Source organism: Rhinopithecus roxellana, chromosome 16 (genome assembly GCF_007565055.1).
Source record: "Rhinopithecus roxellana isolate Shanxi Qingling chromosome 16, ASM756505v1, whole genome shotgun sequence".
NCBI lineage: Eukaryota > Metazoa > Chordata > Mammalia > Primates > Cercopithecidae > Rhinopithecus > Rhinopithecus roxellana.
The window spans coordinates 4305063-4322597 of NC_044564.1; the positions used below are offsets into that span (position 1 = coordinate 4305063).

Here is a 17535-nt window from a genome sequence, read left to right on the forward strand (position 1 = left end):
GCCTCAGTTTTCACTCTGAACACATGGTACTTTAATACTTATAAGAAGGGAGTAAAGGTCAGAAGAGTTTGGAAATGGAGGCTTGACCCGAAGGGAAAAGCCTTTATGGAAACCCTTATGGTAGTTATAGGGGTGTGGTCTCTGTGTGCCTGGACACGTGGAAAGATGGGGGAGTCGCAAAGATCTTGCTAAGCCTGATTAGAGTTCCTACAAGAAAACAGGTCCAGGTGTCGAGTCAAGTAAGAGAACTGCTAATCCTTAATGGTCAACATATCAAGCATTTGCCAGCCCTCTACATCCATATGCATGCATGTGTGTGTACACACATAGGCACAGACACTTTCCCTGGTTGTGTTAGTTATGAGGCAAGCTTTGCAGGTAGACAGACCAAATTTCAATCCCGTTTCTCCCACTTACTACCTCATATCACCCCTCTGAGATAGTTATTCATCTATAAAACCAAAACTCATGATACAGTCCTTATAGGATGACTGTGGACATTGTAAACAAAGTATTTGTTCATATTTTATTGTAAACCAGCATTGTAAAAAAGGAATAGATTTACCCGCCACTGTCTGAATTTGAATTGTGGTTCTACTACTAGCAAGCTGTGACCCTGAACAAAATATTTAATTTCCACGTGCCTTCATTTTCTCACCAGTTGAGATGGGAATAAATGTAGTAACCTACTTCCTAGGTTCTTGTAAGTATGAAATGAGTCAACGCATGTAAAGTCTTTAGTATAGTGCCTGGAAGAGATACTGTGCTATGCCAGTGTTAGCTTTTCTTATATTAGAATTGCCTGGTGACTTTTCAGTCACTCTCTCTATCTTGCCCCAGTAGGGAAAAAATAATGTCTGTTTCCTGTATGCCGGATTTGTTCACCATGGTAGGGATATACGAGGTCATGTGTTAAGATAAAGCAGAGATTGGAAGGAAGGAAGGGAGTAAGAATTTTGCTGAAATGTTTCAAAGTGTGGGTGTGGCATCGAAGGGACTGTGAGAAGAGTCTGAGGTGGCCTCCTAACAGGGATAGACCCCTCGTTTTTGCTCTGTGGCTCCAGACACAGCAGAAAGTATGGCAGATGTTTTCTGAACTAAGAGAATGACCTTATCAGATGCCTTCATTTTCCCTTTGGCCAAGAATTACATATAGATGAACAAAAGTCTTCCTCCCTTTTTTTTTTGGAGATGGAGTCTCGCTCTGTCACCCAGGCTGTAGTGTAGTGGTGCGATCTTGGCTCACTGCAACTTCCACCTTCCCGGTTGAAGCAATTCTCCTGCCTCAGCCTCCCAAGTAGCTGGGATTACAGGCACACCCTGCCACACCTGGCTAATTTTTTGTATTTTAGGAGAGATGGGGTTTCACACATTGCCCAAGCTGGTCTTGAACTCCTGAGCTCAGGAAATCTGCCTACCTTGACCTCCCAAAGTACTGGGATTACAGGTGTGAGCCACCGCGCCTGGCCCTTCTCCCTTCTTTTCTTTCTTCTGTCTTCTTCTTCTTCTTCTTTTTTTTTTTTTTTTTTTTTTTTTTACTTTTTTAACAGTAAAATATTTTAATGGCAATTTTTTTTCTTTTTTTTTTTATTGTATATGCCTGCTGTTTATTTATTTTTTTTATTATTATACTTATATAAGTTCTAGGGTACATGTGCATAACGTGCAGGTTTGTTACATATGTATACTTGTGCCATGTTGGTGTGCTGCACCCATCAACTTGTCAGCACCCATCAGGTCATCATTTATATCATGTATAACTCCCCAATGCAATTCCTCCCCCCTCCCCCCTCCCCATGATAGGCCCCAATGTGTGATGTTCCCCTTCCCGAGTCCAAGTGATCTCATTGTTCAGTTCCCACCTATGAGTGAGAACATGCGGTGTTTGGTTTTCTCTTCTTGTGATAGTTTGCTAAGAATGATGGTTTCCAGCTGCATCCATGTCCCTACAAAGGACGCAAACTCATCCTTTTTTATGGCTGCATAGTATTCCATGGTGTATATGTGCCACATTTTCTTAATCCAGTCTGTCACAGATGGACATTTGGGTTGATTCCAAGTCTTTGCTATTGTGAATAGTGCCACAATAAACATACGTGTGCATGTGTCTTTCTAGCAGCATGATTTATAATCCTTTGGGTATATACCCAGTAGTGGGATGGCTGGGTCATATGGTACATCTAGTTCTAGATCCTTGAGGAATTGCCATACTGTTTTCCATAATGGTTGAACTAGTTTACAATCCCACCAACAGTGTAAAAGTGTTCCTATTTCTCCACTTCCTCTCCAGCACCTGTTGTTTCCTGATTTTTTAATGATTGCCATTCTAACTGGTGTGAGATGGTATCTCATTGTGGTTTTGATTTGCATTTCTCTGATGGCGAGTGATGATGAGCATGTTTTCATGTGTCTGTTGGCTGTATGAATGTCTTCTTTTGAGAAATGTCTGTTCATATCCTTTGCCCACTTTTGGATGGGGTTGTTTGTTTTTTTCTTGTATATTTGTTTGAGTTCTTTGTAGATTCTGGATATTAGCCCTTTGTCAGATGAGTAGGTTGCAAAAATGTTCTCCCATTCTGTAGGTTGCCTGTTCACTCTGATGGTAGTTTCTTTTGCTGTGCAGAAACTCTTTAGTTTAATTAGATCCCATTTGTCAATTTTGGCTTTTGCTGCCGTTGCTTTTGGTGTTTTAGACATGAAGTCCTTGCCCATGCCTATGTCCTGAATGGTACTACCTAGATTTTCTTCTAGGGTTTTTATGGTATTAGGTCTAACATTTAAGTCTCTAATCCATCTCGAATTAATCTTCGTATAATGGCAATTTTAAAAGCCCTGTTGGCTTCTGGGGACCTCTGCTCTCTAGTAACTTCCAAATTCTCCATGAGGTCCCTGCCAATTCCATTTCAAAGCAGAGCCTTTAAATGGAGAACTGAATCTGGTAGAATCTGAAGTCTCCTCATGTCTCCAGGCCCTGCTTTTAGTTGCTGGGGATTGGGGGAAGTGTGCACTAAGGCTCTGGGACAGACCTTGCCTGATGACACATTTGGGACAAAGATCAAATGTTGTTGTCCTTGTACTTTCCCACTCGTTAGAACATACCGTCTCAGGGAAGGATGGGTGTGGGGAGGCAGATATTAATCTTTCAATTTTACAGAGCCTGAACCGAGACGCAGCATCATAAGTGACTAGAAATTTGAGCTTGAGCATTAGTTCTACCTGGTTTCAAAGTCCACCTTCACTCATTATTAGCAAATCATTTTTCTTTTCTTAGCATCACTTGCCTCATCTGTAAAGTAGGCACAATGATGCCTCCCTCCCAAGGGTAGTATGAATTCAGTAGTATGAATGAGATGTTGGGTGCAAAGCTCTGAATGCCGTACTTAGCACCTTGACGCTCAAAGGATGATCTGCTCTTTCAGGGTTCACTGGTGAGTGGTTTTAAGGAAAACAATGCCTGTATTACAGAGAGACCAAATTTGGAGTTGGACAGACTAGCCTCAAAGCTTAACTCTCCTAGTCATTTGCTGTGTGACTATGCAAGTAACTTTGCCTAAGCATGTCTTTGCATCTTTGCTTTATTATCTAGTTTGTTAATTACACCACTCTTATGAGTATATCATGATGATGATTGTCTGCAATAATGTCTACAAATCTTCTAGGTACATAGTAGACTGTGCAACAATGTTGCTAGAAGAATGAATGTGTAATAACCATATTGCAGAAAAAGTGTCTGCAAGTAGAATTTCTGTATACTGAATGCCATTTCAAATACCCTACCTGAGGAAATTACATAATAAATTCTTTCGTGAATTGAATAACATTTCCTTCTAATGTATGTTTTTCTTTTCCTCAGTTGAAATTTTCGAATAGGTAATAGGTTTGCATGGTGCTTGACTGAAAAGATGCAAAGAGTTTGTAGAGAAAAGTAGTCTCCCTCTGTTCCCATCTTTCAGCCACTTAATTCTCCATCCAGGACAACCATTTTTACCAGATTCTTAAGTCTCCTCCCAGAAAGGCTATTACCGTAGATGTCTGAAGCCCCATCAATGAAACAATTTTAAAAACCAAAGTGCTTATTTTCCTGTGCCCATCTACTCACGCCCAGCATCCTCAGAGGCTCTCTCTCCTGGTTATTTCTTCTCTAGAGTAAATAATTTACCAATCCTTTAATCCCTCTCTTTCCATATCCTGTCTTTTTTTTAGCAATTAAAAATGCAGAAAGCACAAAGATAAAAATAAAAAATACCCATATTTCTCTATTTGGAATTAATTACTATTAGTATTGTGACACAGTTGCTTTTAGCATTCTTTCTTATCCTTTCTGTAATCTGTCATTCACAGCATATGAATGCATTGCCCTTTTCCCTCCACAGTCCTCTGAGTTTGTCTCCGAAGCACCCTTTGCACTCATCTCCTCCTCCCACCCTCACTGCACAGGCCCTCCTGCAAGACCCAGACCTCCATTCACCTGGGTGGTCACCGAGCCTCCTGACTGCTTCCCCTGCCTGGCACCCATCCTGCAGCCTAGATACCACTGGAGTGTTCTTCCTTGTACATACCACGGCTGGTCAATTCATACTTTTGCTCTAGAACCTTCCATGACACCCAAAGTAAATCTCCCTATCCTCCGTTTGGCACCCAAGTCCTCCCCCTATGTGTCTTCCCAGTCATTTCTCCACTTAATGTTGCCTCCGACTGCCCACATGGCCCATTCCTGAGGGTGCTCAAGCTGGTACCTCTGCTGGAACTCCTTTTTCTACCAGTGCAGCCCCATCCATCCTTCAAGACCTGACTTAAATCTTCACTCCTGCATAAAACCTTCTCAGACCGTCTGTGTTGAATTGCACTCCCCCATATTCCTAGCATCTCATTGAATGGTAAACAGAAGCCATGAATTAGTTTGAAGCCTCCTTAGGATTCCATTTGTCCTCCTGACTAGCTTATGATCCCCTGCCTGGCAAAGACTGAGTCCTATTTATTTTTGTATCTCCAGCGTCTTGCTCTGAACCTGGCATATAGTAAGCGCTTAATTGAAATGTGGTTAAAATTAAGTTATCTAGAGTGTTTTCTAGAGTGTTTGCTTATCACCAAAAGCAACAATAGCTATCAGTTATTTAAGATCTACTGTGGACCAGGTATTTTATATATTACATCTCCTTTAATCTTCAAAGCAATCTCACAAGGTGAATAGTTTTATCCCTATTTTAGAAAGACAGAACCCAGGGCTCAGAAAGGTGTGATTTCCCATCAAGGTCACACAGCCCAGAAGCTGCTGAGCCATGCTTGGAGCCAAGATCTGCTTCACTGCAGAGCATGAACTCCTTCCATTCATCACATTGACTCCTGGGTGGCTTGGGATTTACAGAGAAGTCTGGGGTTGGGGTTGCTGATCTCTGGGATGGTTGAGGAATCTCACAAACTTCTGGAGGCCTGGAAGGCTGACTGATAGATTGTGCTTCCTCACAGGGGGAATCAGCTTTGGGAGAGCCAAGGGGACGTCGGGCTCTGAGGCAGACGATGAAACGCAGCTGACGTTCTACACGGAGCAGTACCGCAGTCGCCGCCGCAGCAAAGGTATTAGTGTCCTTGGAAGGTTCCGGAACCAGAGTTTGTAGAAAGAAATCCTGGAAATCAAATTTTGTGTTCCCTAGCAAATCCTAAATCTTCTCTAACCTGATCCCAATCTGGTTAAAACTGAGCTTAGTATCTGCTGCCCTGGCTGTACTGGTGACCTTCAGTATATCATTTTCTTGACTTATTCTTTATTTGCTTTCTATCCTACCTTATTCCTCAAAAAATATTGTGGTTTTTTTTTTTAGTTTATGCAGATTTTTAAAAATTCAAAACAGGAAATGAAATAACTAATCATATTAATATGAAAATAAGAATAAGGAAAATTATTCAAACCCAGGTTGGGTTGACGCAGAATAATTCCTGCCATACTGTTTTGTAGTTCTTAGAAGAGGCTGGCAATTTAAGTAAGAAATTCCTGGCAGCCAAAGTGTAAAGGGAAACATACTCAGAAATAAAACGTACAGGGTTAATGGGAAAGAATCAAGCATTTGTTCAGGAAATTTTACTTACCAGACCAGAGATAAAGTCCTCTACTTGGTATGTATAAAGAAGATACCATGTGACTTTCTAGACAGTTTCTTCAACAGATAAAATTCAGTATTGGTGCATAATTATTTCTCACAGTGTCACTCAATGTAGGGGAATGGCCAAATGCTGAAGCAGGACTCCACAAAGGTCTGAAACCTGTGGCCAAGATCCATCATTCTCTGATTATTCAACGTGCGCTGAAGGGAAAACAGCATATTTCAGGCAATTGCCTGTGAATGTAATTCCTCATCTTGGATTGTCCGTAAGGACAGGAAAGCAGCTAGTCTGAGACTGCATTCTTGGAATAGACCCTTCTGGGGTGCAAACACTGATTCCATGCCAGTGATAAAGGGCAGATCCATGCATGGGCTCTAACCACCCACTAAAAAGAAGGTCCTGTGACAAAAAACAGGTCCAGGTCATGTGGCAGGGTACCTGGCCCTCCTCTCCTACTGCCACAAGGAAGTGGGCTGAGAAGTAGCTGGGGCAGGGAGAAGGAGGAGGAGGAAGCTTTCTCACAAACCATTCTGAATGCATTCTATCCATGCACAGTGGACATTGCAAGAGTGCAGATTCCCATAGCTTCTGTGTGCTCCTTTTGCTCTTAGGCAAGTTATTCACCTTCCGTATGCCTCAGCTTTTCATCTACAAGTTGGACCTTGTAACTGCCTCATGGGCTGTGGATGAATTTTGGTTAAGCTATGTAAAAAAATTATCATGGTGCCTAGTGTATGCTAAGAGCGAAACAAGTCAGACATTATTAATGTCAGTTCAGTTCTCATTGTTGTTTTTCCTATCTCCTCACCTCTGGCATCTTTCACTGAAAAGCCCCATGTGGGAGGAGTGTTGCCATTGACACGTTACATGGGAAGGGTTTGCAACTTCGGCAGCCACTGGAAAAATGGAATCTTTCTCTCACTCCTTCCCATTCCTCAGCTTTCTCCACTTGATCTTAGCCAGAAAACCAAGAAGCAATCCTCAGCTTCCTGGAATCTGCATTGGAGATTTAGAAGTTGACGATTGATGATTCTTGTCTGGTCTTCTCCCTCACACAATCCAGCAGCCAGAATTAGGGCTGGGGAAGTCAATGGGTCCCCTCAGCAGGCCTGGGCTATTTATAGATAATTGGAAAAACATCTATCACTGAGCATGCCCCCCATAAATTGGTGTTCAACTTAGAAAAGCTAAAGCAAGCTACAGGCCCCAAGATGAAAGATTTAACCCAGCGCCTCCTTTCTTTCTCTGTCCTTCCATCCCTTCATTCTTTCCTTCCTCTCTCCCTCCCTTCTTCCCTCCCTCCTTTTCTCCTCTCCTCTCCTCTTCTCTCCCCTTCCCTCCCCTTCCCTCCTTTCTCCCTTGCCTCCCTTCCTCCCTCCCTCCCTCCCTTTCTTTCTCCCTTTCACACATACCACAAATATTTGTTCTGCACCAACTACATGCCTGCTTCTCTTCTAGGCACTGGGGACACAAACCAAGCAACAATTTAAAATTCTTACTCTTGTGGGGTTTGTATTACATCAAAATACAAATCTATTAGATGGTGATAAATGGTAAGAGAAAAGGAGACAACAAGGAGGGGAATTGAGAGAATATGGAAGGAATTGAATGCTTAGATTCAGTGAGCATAAATTACCCTACCCTTTTTGCAGGATCACAGGGAGAGCATTCTTAATACTGTGTTTGATGTTGTTAGGTTTTTGCTGTTGCTGCCACAGCTGCCACAATTTTTTGTTGTTGAATACAGAGAGTGAATTTGGTTCTGCAACATCTTTGTTCTAGGCAAATGAACTTAGAACCCAATGTCCCAGTCTGCAAGTACCAGAATTCTTCATGAAAGGGCTGTGATCCATTTTTTCTCTTTCATATACTTTGGGCAGGAGTAAGGGTGCCTTCAGCACTCACTGACTTAATGGGAAAAATTCACAGGACAGAGGTGAGCCAAGGGAGGTCCAGGAGCCCTTGGTGATATAAGAGCAACAGAGCGTTTCACGTGTCCATGTGAAGAGATCACTAAACAGGCTTTATGTGAGCAACATGGCTGTTTATTTCACCTGGGTGCAGGCGGGCTGAGTCTGAAAAAGGAGTCAGCAAAGGGTGGTAGATTATCATTAGTTCTTATAGGTTTTGGGATAGGCAGTGGAGTTAAGAACAATGTTTTGGGGGCAGGGAGTGGATCTCACAAATTACATTCTCAAGGGTGGGGAGAATTACAAAGAACCTTCTTAAGGGTGAGGGAGATTACAAAGTACATTGATCAGTTAGGGTGGGGCAGAAACAAATCACAATGGTGGAATGTCATCAGTGAAGGCTATTTTCGCTTCTGTGGATCTTCAGCGGCTTCAGGCCATCTGGATGTATACGTGCAGGTCACTGGGGATACGATGGCTTAGCTTGGGCTCAGAGGCCTGACACAGAGCATAGTACTAAAAGCATGGATTCTGGTGGTGGGTTATGTGGGTTCAAATCCCAGCCCCCCCACTTACTGGCAATGCCATATTAATCATGGAACTTAACATCTCTGTGCATCAATTCCCTAAGTTGTAAAATGAGGATATTAAGATTAAAGCATAGAGAGTTGTTCTAAAGATTAAAATTACTTGATATCTGTCAAGCATTCAGGTGGAAATAGGGAGGGAGAGAAGTTGTGGCAGAGTGAAGTTGCTGAGAAGGATTTACTGTGGGGACAGGAAGGGAGTCTCAGATCTGCTACCAACTCACTGTGTGACCTTAGTAAAGTCTCTTTTGTTATCCAGATCTGTTTTTTAATCTGAAACATGGGAGAGTGGACGGGTGGGAGCCAATTCAATTTGATCTCTGAGATCTCTTCTTACTTGTATGTGAATGGGACATGGTGCATACTTCTGAGAATCTCCTGTTATTGGGATGTACCTGGCTTCCAGCTCCAGCTTCCTTTGCACCCTGTTTACCTCCCCCATGTCTAGTGCCACTCCCCTTTCCTGTTTCTCTCCTTTAGGGTCTAACTGTGACACTAAAATGGTTCTGTTGTCCCCTTTGGCTATTCTGATGGGTTCTTTCTTCCCCACACCCCCAGGCCTGCCTGGACCTGTAACATTGCAGTCCTCTCCTGTTCCTCTGCCATCACCATTTCAGCTCCTCTTTAGCAAAGGCAATGACTCAGCAGTTCCCTGCGGTCTGCCCAGGGGTGTGTGAGCCCGCCCTGCTGTGACACAGAAGGGATGATGAAGTGCAAGGAGGTGAGGGAGGAAAGAGATTAAAGTACCAGGAAAGGCAGTTCCTTGTGCTAGTTGAGAATGGTCATCTAATAGCCTTTGGGACTCCATATGAATTCACTATAACCATTTCAGGTCTATCTGCAAAGTAGGAGCTGAGCTGTGTTTCCCAAATCTCGGGGCATGTGGGCTTTGATAAAGACATGCAACTTTACCATTTTGAAGTACTCAGAAGGAAGTTGAGTCTTTGGGGCCGTCTGTGTGTGACAGAAACAGTGATTTTCAGTCCTGGCTTTGCCACAACGTTTTTGTGTGACCTTGACCAAGTCCCTGCTGATCTCTGAGTCTCACTTTTTCAATCTCTAAGTAGAGATTTCAGAGGAATGCTCAAAAGCAACTCGATCAGCATGGTGAAATTATTCTTAGGGACCCTGCCCTGCAGTTCAGACTGTTTCAGATGTTAGAAGATTTTGGAAGACAAAGTTATTGAACTGAGTGTTTCAGATTATCCCAGCTTTGGGAGAAGAAAGACACGATAAACAGCAGGTAAATATGGGAGGGTTTCCTGAAAGAGTTGAGGCTGGGAAGTTGCCTGAATCTCAGACGTGGCTCTGCCTCTTTTCTTCCATGGGACATGAACCAGTATTCTCAAATTCCCATCTTTAAAATGCAGTCACTGCATCTCCCTCATAGGGTCATTGTGAAGATTAAAATAATGAGTATCTTCTTTAAAACTTCAACTTCTGCCAACAAGCTCTCCCCTTCTCCACTGCTGCCATCCTAGTCCCTGCCACCTGCATCCTTTGCTTTAAAACTGCTACGAGTCCTCTCTACGGTCTCCCTTGCTGTGTTCCAGCCTGTTCTCAATCATGTAGCCAGAGTGATCGTCTTTACAAATGTAAATATGGATCATGTTGTTTCCCCTCTTAGAAGCTTTCAATGCTTTCCTTTTGCTTTCAGGATGAAATGGAAACTCCCTACCCCACCTACAATTCTGAGTGGTCTTGCCCTGCCTCTCTCACCAGGGCTCTGTCTGCTCCATCCCTCCCCACCCCACCTCTCCCCAGGACCTCTTCCCCAGCACTCCTGCATCTGTCCTGCCACAGCCTTCACAACATTTGTCTCCTGGAATGCTCTTCCCCGCCATTTGACTCATTCACCTGCCCCCCCCCTCACGTGAAACCTCCACTTAAATGGCATATTTTCTGCAAAGCTGTCCGTACCTGAGTTAATTTCCGTGTCTCATTCCATACCAGATGCTGTGATGTACCCGCTTTGTAGACTTGGTTGCCACTATAATTTTACATTTACTGATATGCTCCCTGAGTACTATTTGTGTCCTCCACTGAACTGGAAACTTCATGAGGATAGACACATTGTCATCTGTGTCCAGTTTTATCCTCAACACCAAGCACAGGGGGATGGGCTCCTAGTAGGCACTGGGTGAATATTTTCAATGAAAGAATGAATGACGAGTGAATGGATGAAAGAAATACCTGCACAGTGTCTGGCTTATAGTTGTTCAGGATGGAGGCTGCTTTTCTGTCTGCCCCCTCTTGTTTTATCTCGCTTTATGCCTGCTTGCTTGAAAAGGGCCTGCTCTCCTCTTCCCTTCTTTTTCCTGCTCCTGGTAAGCAGAGCTGAGGCCTTATCTCTCCCTATTTTTCCACTTCAAGGACACCAGGAAAGTCATGCCCAGCAGTGACAAGAGGGCCTAAGCATTGATGGTGAAAAGCGCACTCTGCCTGAGTTCTTTGAGTGGGACTTTTGTGTGTGCCATCTGGGAACGATGTAACCAGGCCAGAAGGCTGCATGGCAGAAAAGGTTACACTGGGGGCTAGCAGTGGGGAGCGGGGCTTGGAGCAGAAGGAGAGAGGAAATGTCTAACAAGTGTTTGTACATAGATCTCTCTCTTAGCATACCCGATGAGAGAAATAAGGACTGGCATTAGATTCAGCCAGACCTGGCTTTGAGTCCTGACCTCACCTTGTCATCACTTCCATGTGTCCCCGGATGGATTTTAACCCGTGGGTGCTTCCCTTTGCATAAAATGGAGCTGTTGACATCTGCCTCACAGAGTCAGCACAGAGTTGATGGTGCCGGGTCTTACCCAAAGATGCTCAAGAAATATCTGTTCTTTCTTCTCACATTTTCTTTCCCTTCAGAACATTCTGAGCTCCAAACTAAATCAGCTCAAATCCCATTTTCAGCAATAGGATCCATTATGAAAGAGATTTGAGGTATAGTCTGGAAGTACTTTGTCTTTCCTAAGCTTTAGTGTCTTCGTAAGGAGAATGGGACTATTTTGGAGGGGTGTCTGGTACATCCGGGTAGAACCTCATCCCAAAGCACAGAACTGTAGCCATCAATATGGATAGTGGAAGGAAGGAGAAAAGAGGCGAAGAGATTGAGAAACAGAGGAAGAGAGACCAAGATATGTATGTCTGGTGGGATTTCCTAAATAAGGGGTCAGCAACGTTTTTTGTAAGTGGCCAATTAGTAAACATTTCAGCTTCACAGGCCTTCCAGTCCCTGTTGGACCTACTGAATTTTGTTGTTGGTCTGTGAAACCTGCCATAGGCAACACATAGATGAATGGACATAAATATTTTCTAATAAACGTTATTTTTAAAAACAAGTGCCAGTTCAAATTTCACCCATGAACCTTAGCTGACTCCTGCCTTAAACCATTGATATGTTACCTTCACCTATATGTCTGGTCCAGGAAGCATGCATACAATTTCACCATGCTCTGTGAAAATCAGTCTAACCTCATATCATATATGATCGTTCTGTCTAAAAGAGTATTTGTTGCCCATCAATCGTATATATATAGATATGATGGAATACTACTCAGCCATAAAAAGGAATGAATTAACAGCATTTGCAGCAATCTGGATGAGATTGGAGACTATTATTCTAAGTGAAGTATCACAGGAATGGAAAACCAAACATCGTATGTTCTCACTGATATGTGGGAGCTAAGCTATGGGGATGCAAAGGCATAAGAAGGATACAATGGACTTTGGGGACTTGAGGGGAAGGGTGGGAGGTGGGCAAGGGATAAAAGACTACAAATAGGGTACAGTGTATACTGCTCAGGTGATGGATGAACCAAAATCTCGGAAATCACCACTAAAGAACTTACTCATGTAACCAAATACCACCTGTACCCCAATAACCTATGGAAAAAATAAATAAAAATAAAGAATGGAAGAAAAACACAAACAAAATATAAATAAAAGAGTCTATTTGTCATGCAAGGCAGTCTATGTTTGATCAAGTAAATAACCCTACAGTATATCATTGTTTTAAGTGTTCCAATTCTGATGACATTTTACAGTATTAAGTAATAAACTAGCTAATGTAATAGGTTGCTACTGGGAAGAATTTAACATCTATTCATCGGAGATGGTACTCCATAGAGCAAAGAATGTTGCACTCAGAGTCGGGAGATGTGTGCTCCAGTCCATACCTCACCATTAACTAGCTTAGTGACCTTGGCAAGCCTGTGCTCCCTTGGGGCCTCAACTTTCCTATTGTCATACAAGGATATTTACATCATATGTCATCAAGGCTGATCCCCATTGTAGTTTGGCCTGTATTTGTGGAATAAGCGACCCTACTAACTGTGCTGCTGGGCAGTGAGAAAATGGGACCTCAGCACCCAACCTCACAGTGGTTACAATCTCTAGAGGCAAAGAGTGTCCAAGCTCACACAGGGCAGCATTGCAAATCAGGATAAGCTAGTGTACAGCTGAAGGTCCAGATGAGAAGTTCAGGTGGTTTGCCCAGCCCCGGAGCACAATGCTGAGGAGGAGACAGAGCTGTTATAGCTGCCGGATCATTTCAGCAGTGCAAGCACCCAGCATGAGCCTCCCAGCCCAGCTCTGTGCTGTGTGAGTTTGGGTGCATCTCTCTCCCTCTCTGGACCTCGCTTTTCTCATCTACAGGTTGCTCAGCCCGTTATAGAAATCCAGGTTTTCTGATCCCCAATCTCACATACTTTCCTCTAAGCTTTGCTGCTTAGTTCTCCAGCAGAGTGAACCAGAATGCTACTGGTTGTCTTATTTCTTTGTTTTAGTTGCTTGTTTTAATTTGACAATTCCTAAGCTGGGATTTTCTATAAATAAGAACCACTCAATCCATAAGCAAAACTTTGTGCTAAGGTATATGGATGTATGACTTTTCTTTATCATTCTCCCCTCCTCCCCCCTCCACACACATACAGTTTAATCCTGTTTTTGAGGAAAAGGATAGGTGAGGAAAAGTTCAAGCCATATCTGCAGAGGAGGCCTTTGGGAACTGAAGCCTCCTGTTATGAAATATAAGCCATGAGTCCCAAAATGGATCAGAGACTCCAGGAAATGAAAATGGGATGAAGTGAAAGCCGAGCGTCTGCGGAAGAGTACCTGCCAAGGTGTGAGGGCGGATGGTACATGGTATGCTGGGGAAGGAGGTGGAGGAGAGATGCCAGAACTGAGTAGAGACCAAGTTCATGTGCAGGAATGATGGAAAATGAGGCTGGAGAAAGAGGCAGCAGCTATGCCTTGACCACCGACCAAGGGCTTACCTCATCCCTTTATTCCGTCACTTCTCATCAGACAACAACATTCTTTTTCACTCTAAGGGTAATCCATTCAATCTTCCATTTTATGCACATAGAAACCAAGGCTCAGAGAAGGGAAGCATTTTCCTCAAGGTTAAAAATGTCATCTCTTCAAATGACAAATCAAATGGGGCAAAATGTTAACAACAGGTGAAGCTAGACCAAAGATAGATGGACATTCTTTGTACTCTTCGTATCTTTGCAACTTTGGCAGGTTGAAATTATTTGCACTAATACACCCAGAAAATAGTAGGGGCTTCTAGGTTGAACATAGGCATTGGCATCAGTAGACATGGGTTCAGATTTTTGCTCTGCCATTTCCTAGCGTTGCAGAACCTAAGGCAAGACACATTTGTTCTCTGAGCTCAGTTTCTCTTGGGTAAAGGAGGATAAGTGTAGTAGTTGTCTTTCTCTTCTCCCTTGGGCTTGTTATGAGGATTAAATGAGATAACATCAGCTGAGGAAATGCTTAGCCAAGTGCACCCACCATGTGATTGTTTCATTGCTAGTCAGTTACAGCACATCAGTGCCTGAGCCACACAATCTCCAGGTCCTCTTTCTAATGTACTGGCTTGCAAATTAATCTTCCTTATAGAAAAACAACAGTGGCCAGGCACAGTGGCTCACTCTCTAATCTCAGTACTTTGGGAGGCCAAGGTGGGTGGATTACTTAAGTGTGGGAGTTCCAGACCAGCCTGGGCAACATGGCAAAAACCCGTCTCTACAAAAAAAATTAGCCAGATGTAGTGGCATGAGCCTTTAATTCCAGCTACTTGGGAGGCTGAGGCTGGAGGATTGCTTGAGCTCTGGAGGTCAAGGCTGCAGTGAGCCATGACTGCACCTCTGCACTGAAGACTGGGCATCAGAGTGAGACCCTGTCTCAAAACAAAACAAAAAGAAAAAAAAAAAAAAAAAGAAAAGAAACGAAAAAGAAAAAAAAACAATAAACATTTTTGTTGAAAATGTGAATTTTAGGCCAGGCACGGTGGCTCAAGCCTGTAATCCCAGCACTTTGAGAGGCTGAGACGGGCGGATCATGAGGTCAGGAGTTCGAGACCATCCTGGCTAACACGGTGAAACCCCGTCTCTACTAAAAATACAAAAAACTAGCCAGGCGAGGTGGCGGGCGCCTATAGTCCCAGCTACTCGGGAGGCTGAGGCAGGAGAATGGCGGGAACCCGGGAGGCGGAGCTTGCAGAGAGCTGAGATCCGGCCACTGCACTCCAGCCCGGGCGACAGAGCAAGACTCCGTCTCAAAAAAAAAAAACAAAAAACGAAAATGTGAATTTTGTAGGCCTAGCCCCTTCAGGACATTGTGATGCAGCTTTTCACTTCACTATCCTCTGCTTCTTGCCTAAAGGTAGCCTTGCTCATGGGCAGATCTACTGGCTGCCCTCTGCCAACCTGCAGAGCATACCCCCAGGACCTGCTACTCAGAACACAGTAAACACTGAAGACAGATCAATCAGTATTCTATCAGCCTCTACATCATTGCAGCCAGAGTAACCTGGAAGAGAAGGCTAGGCTTTAAGGAGAGTTAATGTGTCCAAGATATGGGGCAGATCAGCCTGCTACTCCCTACCCTGCAGGGATTCCCACTGAGCACAACATGACTAGAGGCTCGAGAAAAAGGATTAGCTAGAGGACCCACAGGTGAATGCATCACTGCCTTCATGGGGTGGGTTTACAGGGCCTGGATATGGGTACAGGGAAAGCAGTGGGAAGTTAAGACAGGGTGGAAAGCCAGGGGAGAGAGTGCTGGGTGAGGGACAGGAGGAAGAAGAGCCACGCAAGAGAATCTCGTGAAATCACTGGAAGTCCTAAGACTTGAGTGTTTTGTTTTGTTTTTGTTTGTTTGTTTGTTTTTGACATGGAGTTTTGCTCTTGTTGCCCAAGCAGGCGTGCAATGGCACCATCTCGGCTCACTGCAACCTCCGCCTCCCGGGTTCAAGTGATTCTCCTGCCTCAGCCTCCCGAGTAGCTGGGACTACAGGTGCATGCCACCACGGCCAGCTAATTTTTTGTATTTTTAGCAGAGATGGGGTTTCACCGTGTTAGCCAGGGTGGTCTCAATTTCATGACCTTGTGGTCTGCCTGCCTCAGCTTCCCAAAGTGCTGGGATTACAGACATGAGCCACCGCACCCAGCCAAGACGTGAGCTTTAATCCTAGGTTTCTCTTATTTGGTTAGGAGGCTTTGAGCAAGGCTTTGGGCCTCAGTTTCCTGTCTGTAGACCAGCCAGGTAGAATTTGACCATCTCTGAGTTCACAATAAAACCATTTTAGGGCCCATAATAGAAACGGGTTCAACAAGAAGGGAGATAGAGGAAAAGAACAGAAGAAACTGTATTAGTTTTATTGAATTCTCTCTATGCTGTTCTGTCTTCTCTAAATGCATCATTTCATATTATTCTAAACAATACCAGGAGAAGGGATTATTTTTCTCTCCATTTTGCAGATGAAGAAACTTAAGAATTGGGAGGGTTCACTTTCCTGAGGCTGTCATGAGTTAAGGGAAGCTTGAATTTGTATTTAAGCTATTTGTTTTCAAAATGTGGTCGGGCCATTATAAGGATGAATGAGATAAATCATGTAAAGTGCATACGACAGTGCCTGACACAAGGTACCTACTCAAAAAGAGACAGGAAGAGGATACCCATATCTGTGTATTCCCCATATCCTGTGATACAGGAAACCTGATCATATCCCAGAGAACTTCCTGGTATCAGCTCTGTAACCCCCAGGATGGTGGGGAAAGGTAGCCTGGGAGGGGCTGGGATCAGAAATAGTGGTGGGCAGAACCAGCTCAGGCGCTGAAAAGTTAGTTCAGTATGGAGGACAAAAGGCAGCATCCGTGGGACTGGCCCTCCTGGGGCACCACCAACAGAGGGGGCCTGGTATTTGGTCAGGCAGGAAAACATACGACAAGGATGACTTCCAGTGCTGTACAGGGACCAGCCTATGCCTGTTTGTTGAGAGCCTATTGTGCTCATCTCTTCCCAACTCTGCTGTGAGTGATGCCACTTTGGGAGCTTGTAATCAGCCATAGGAGAAAGATTCGTACTATGGAAACTGGAAAATACTTAAAATATTTCAAAAGAGCTGCCTACTGTTGCTCAGAGAGCCCATTGTTAAACAATTGCCAGCACACCACTGGGGAGAACTGTCGGTAAGAAGTAAGAACTTAGCCACAGGCTAGGATTCAAAGACCATTTTCTAGAAATAGTCTAAGCAATCCAGAATCTTCCCCGAGGATGATGCACTGGATGATGAAGGGTTTTGGGGGGCGTGGAGGCCAGGCTCAGAGCAAACTACAATATCCAAGGCCCGAGGAAGAGGATTCCTTTTGAGAAACAGAAGACAATAAGGTCAGCTGGAGAAGCTGAATATTTAGGGCCCGCATAGGAGGCTGGGCACTCTGGTGCTTCCTACTTGAGAGAATCATGAGTTCTAGGACCTAAATCAGGGCAGGTGGCCTCAGCTGTGTGGGAAGAAGAGCTGTCAGGGCTGCGTAGTTCTTTAGCCTAAATGAATCTCATAATCACTTTTTAAAATGCCAATTCCAAGAATCAACCCATTTAATGGGACTGTCTGGCTAAAAGTCTTAATATAAGTATGAAATCCTTTTCAGATT

General features: G+C 43.9%; 1 protein-coding gene across 1 annotated transcript in view; it reads left to right on the top strand.

Annotated features, from left to right (window-relative positions):
- Positions 1–17535, top strand: part of LOC104676241 (astrotactin-2) — an 809378-nt gene that overhangs the window by 322523 nt on the left and 469320 nt on the right. Inside the window, exon 4 of the mRNA XM_030920120.1 lies at positions 5467–5574. Coding sequence (XP_030775980.1) covers positions 5467–5574 — 108 coding nt within the window. The remainder of the gene's footprint in view (positions 1–5466; positions 5575–17535) is intronic.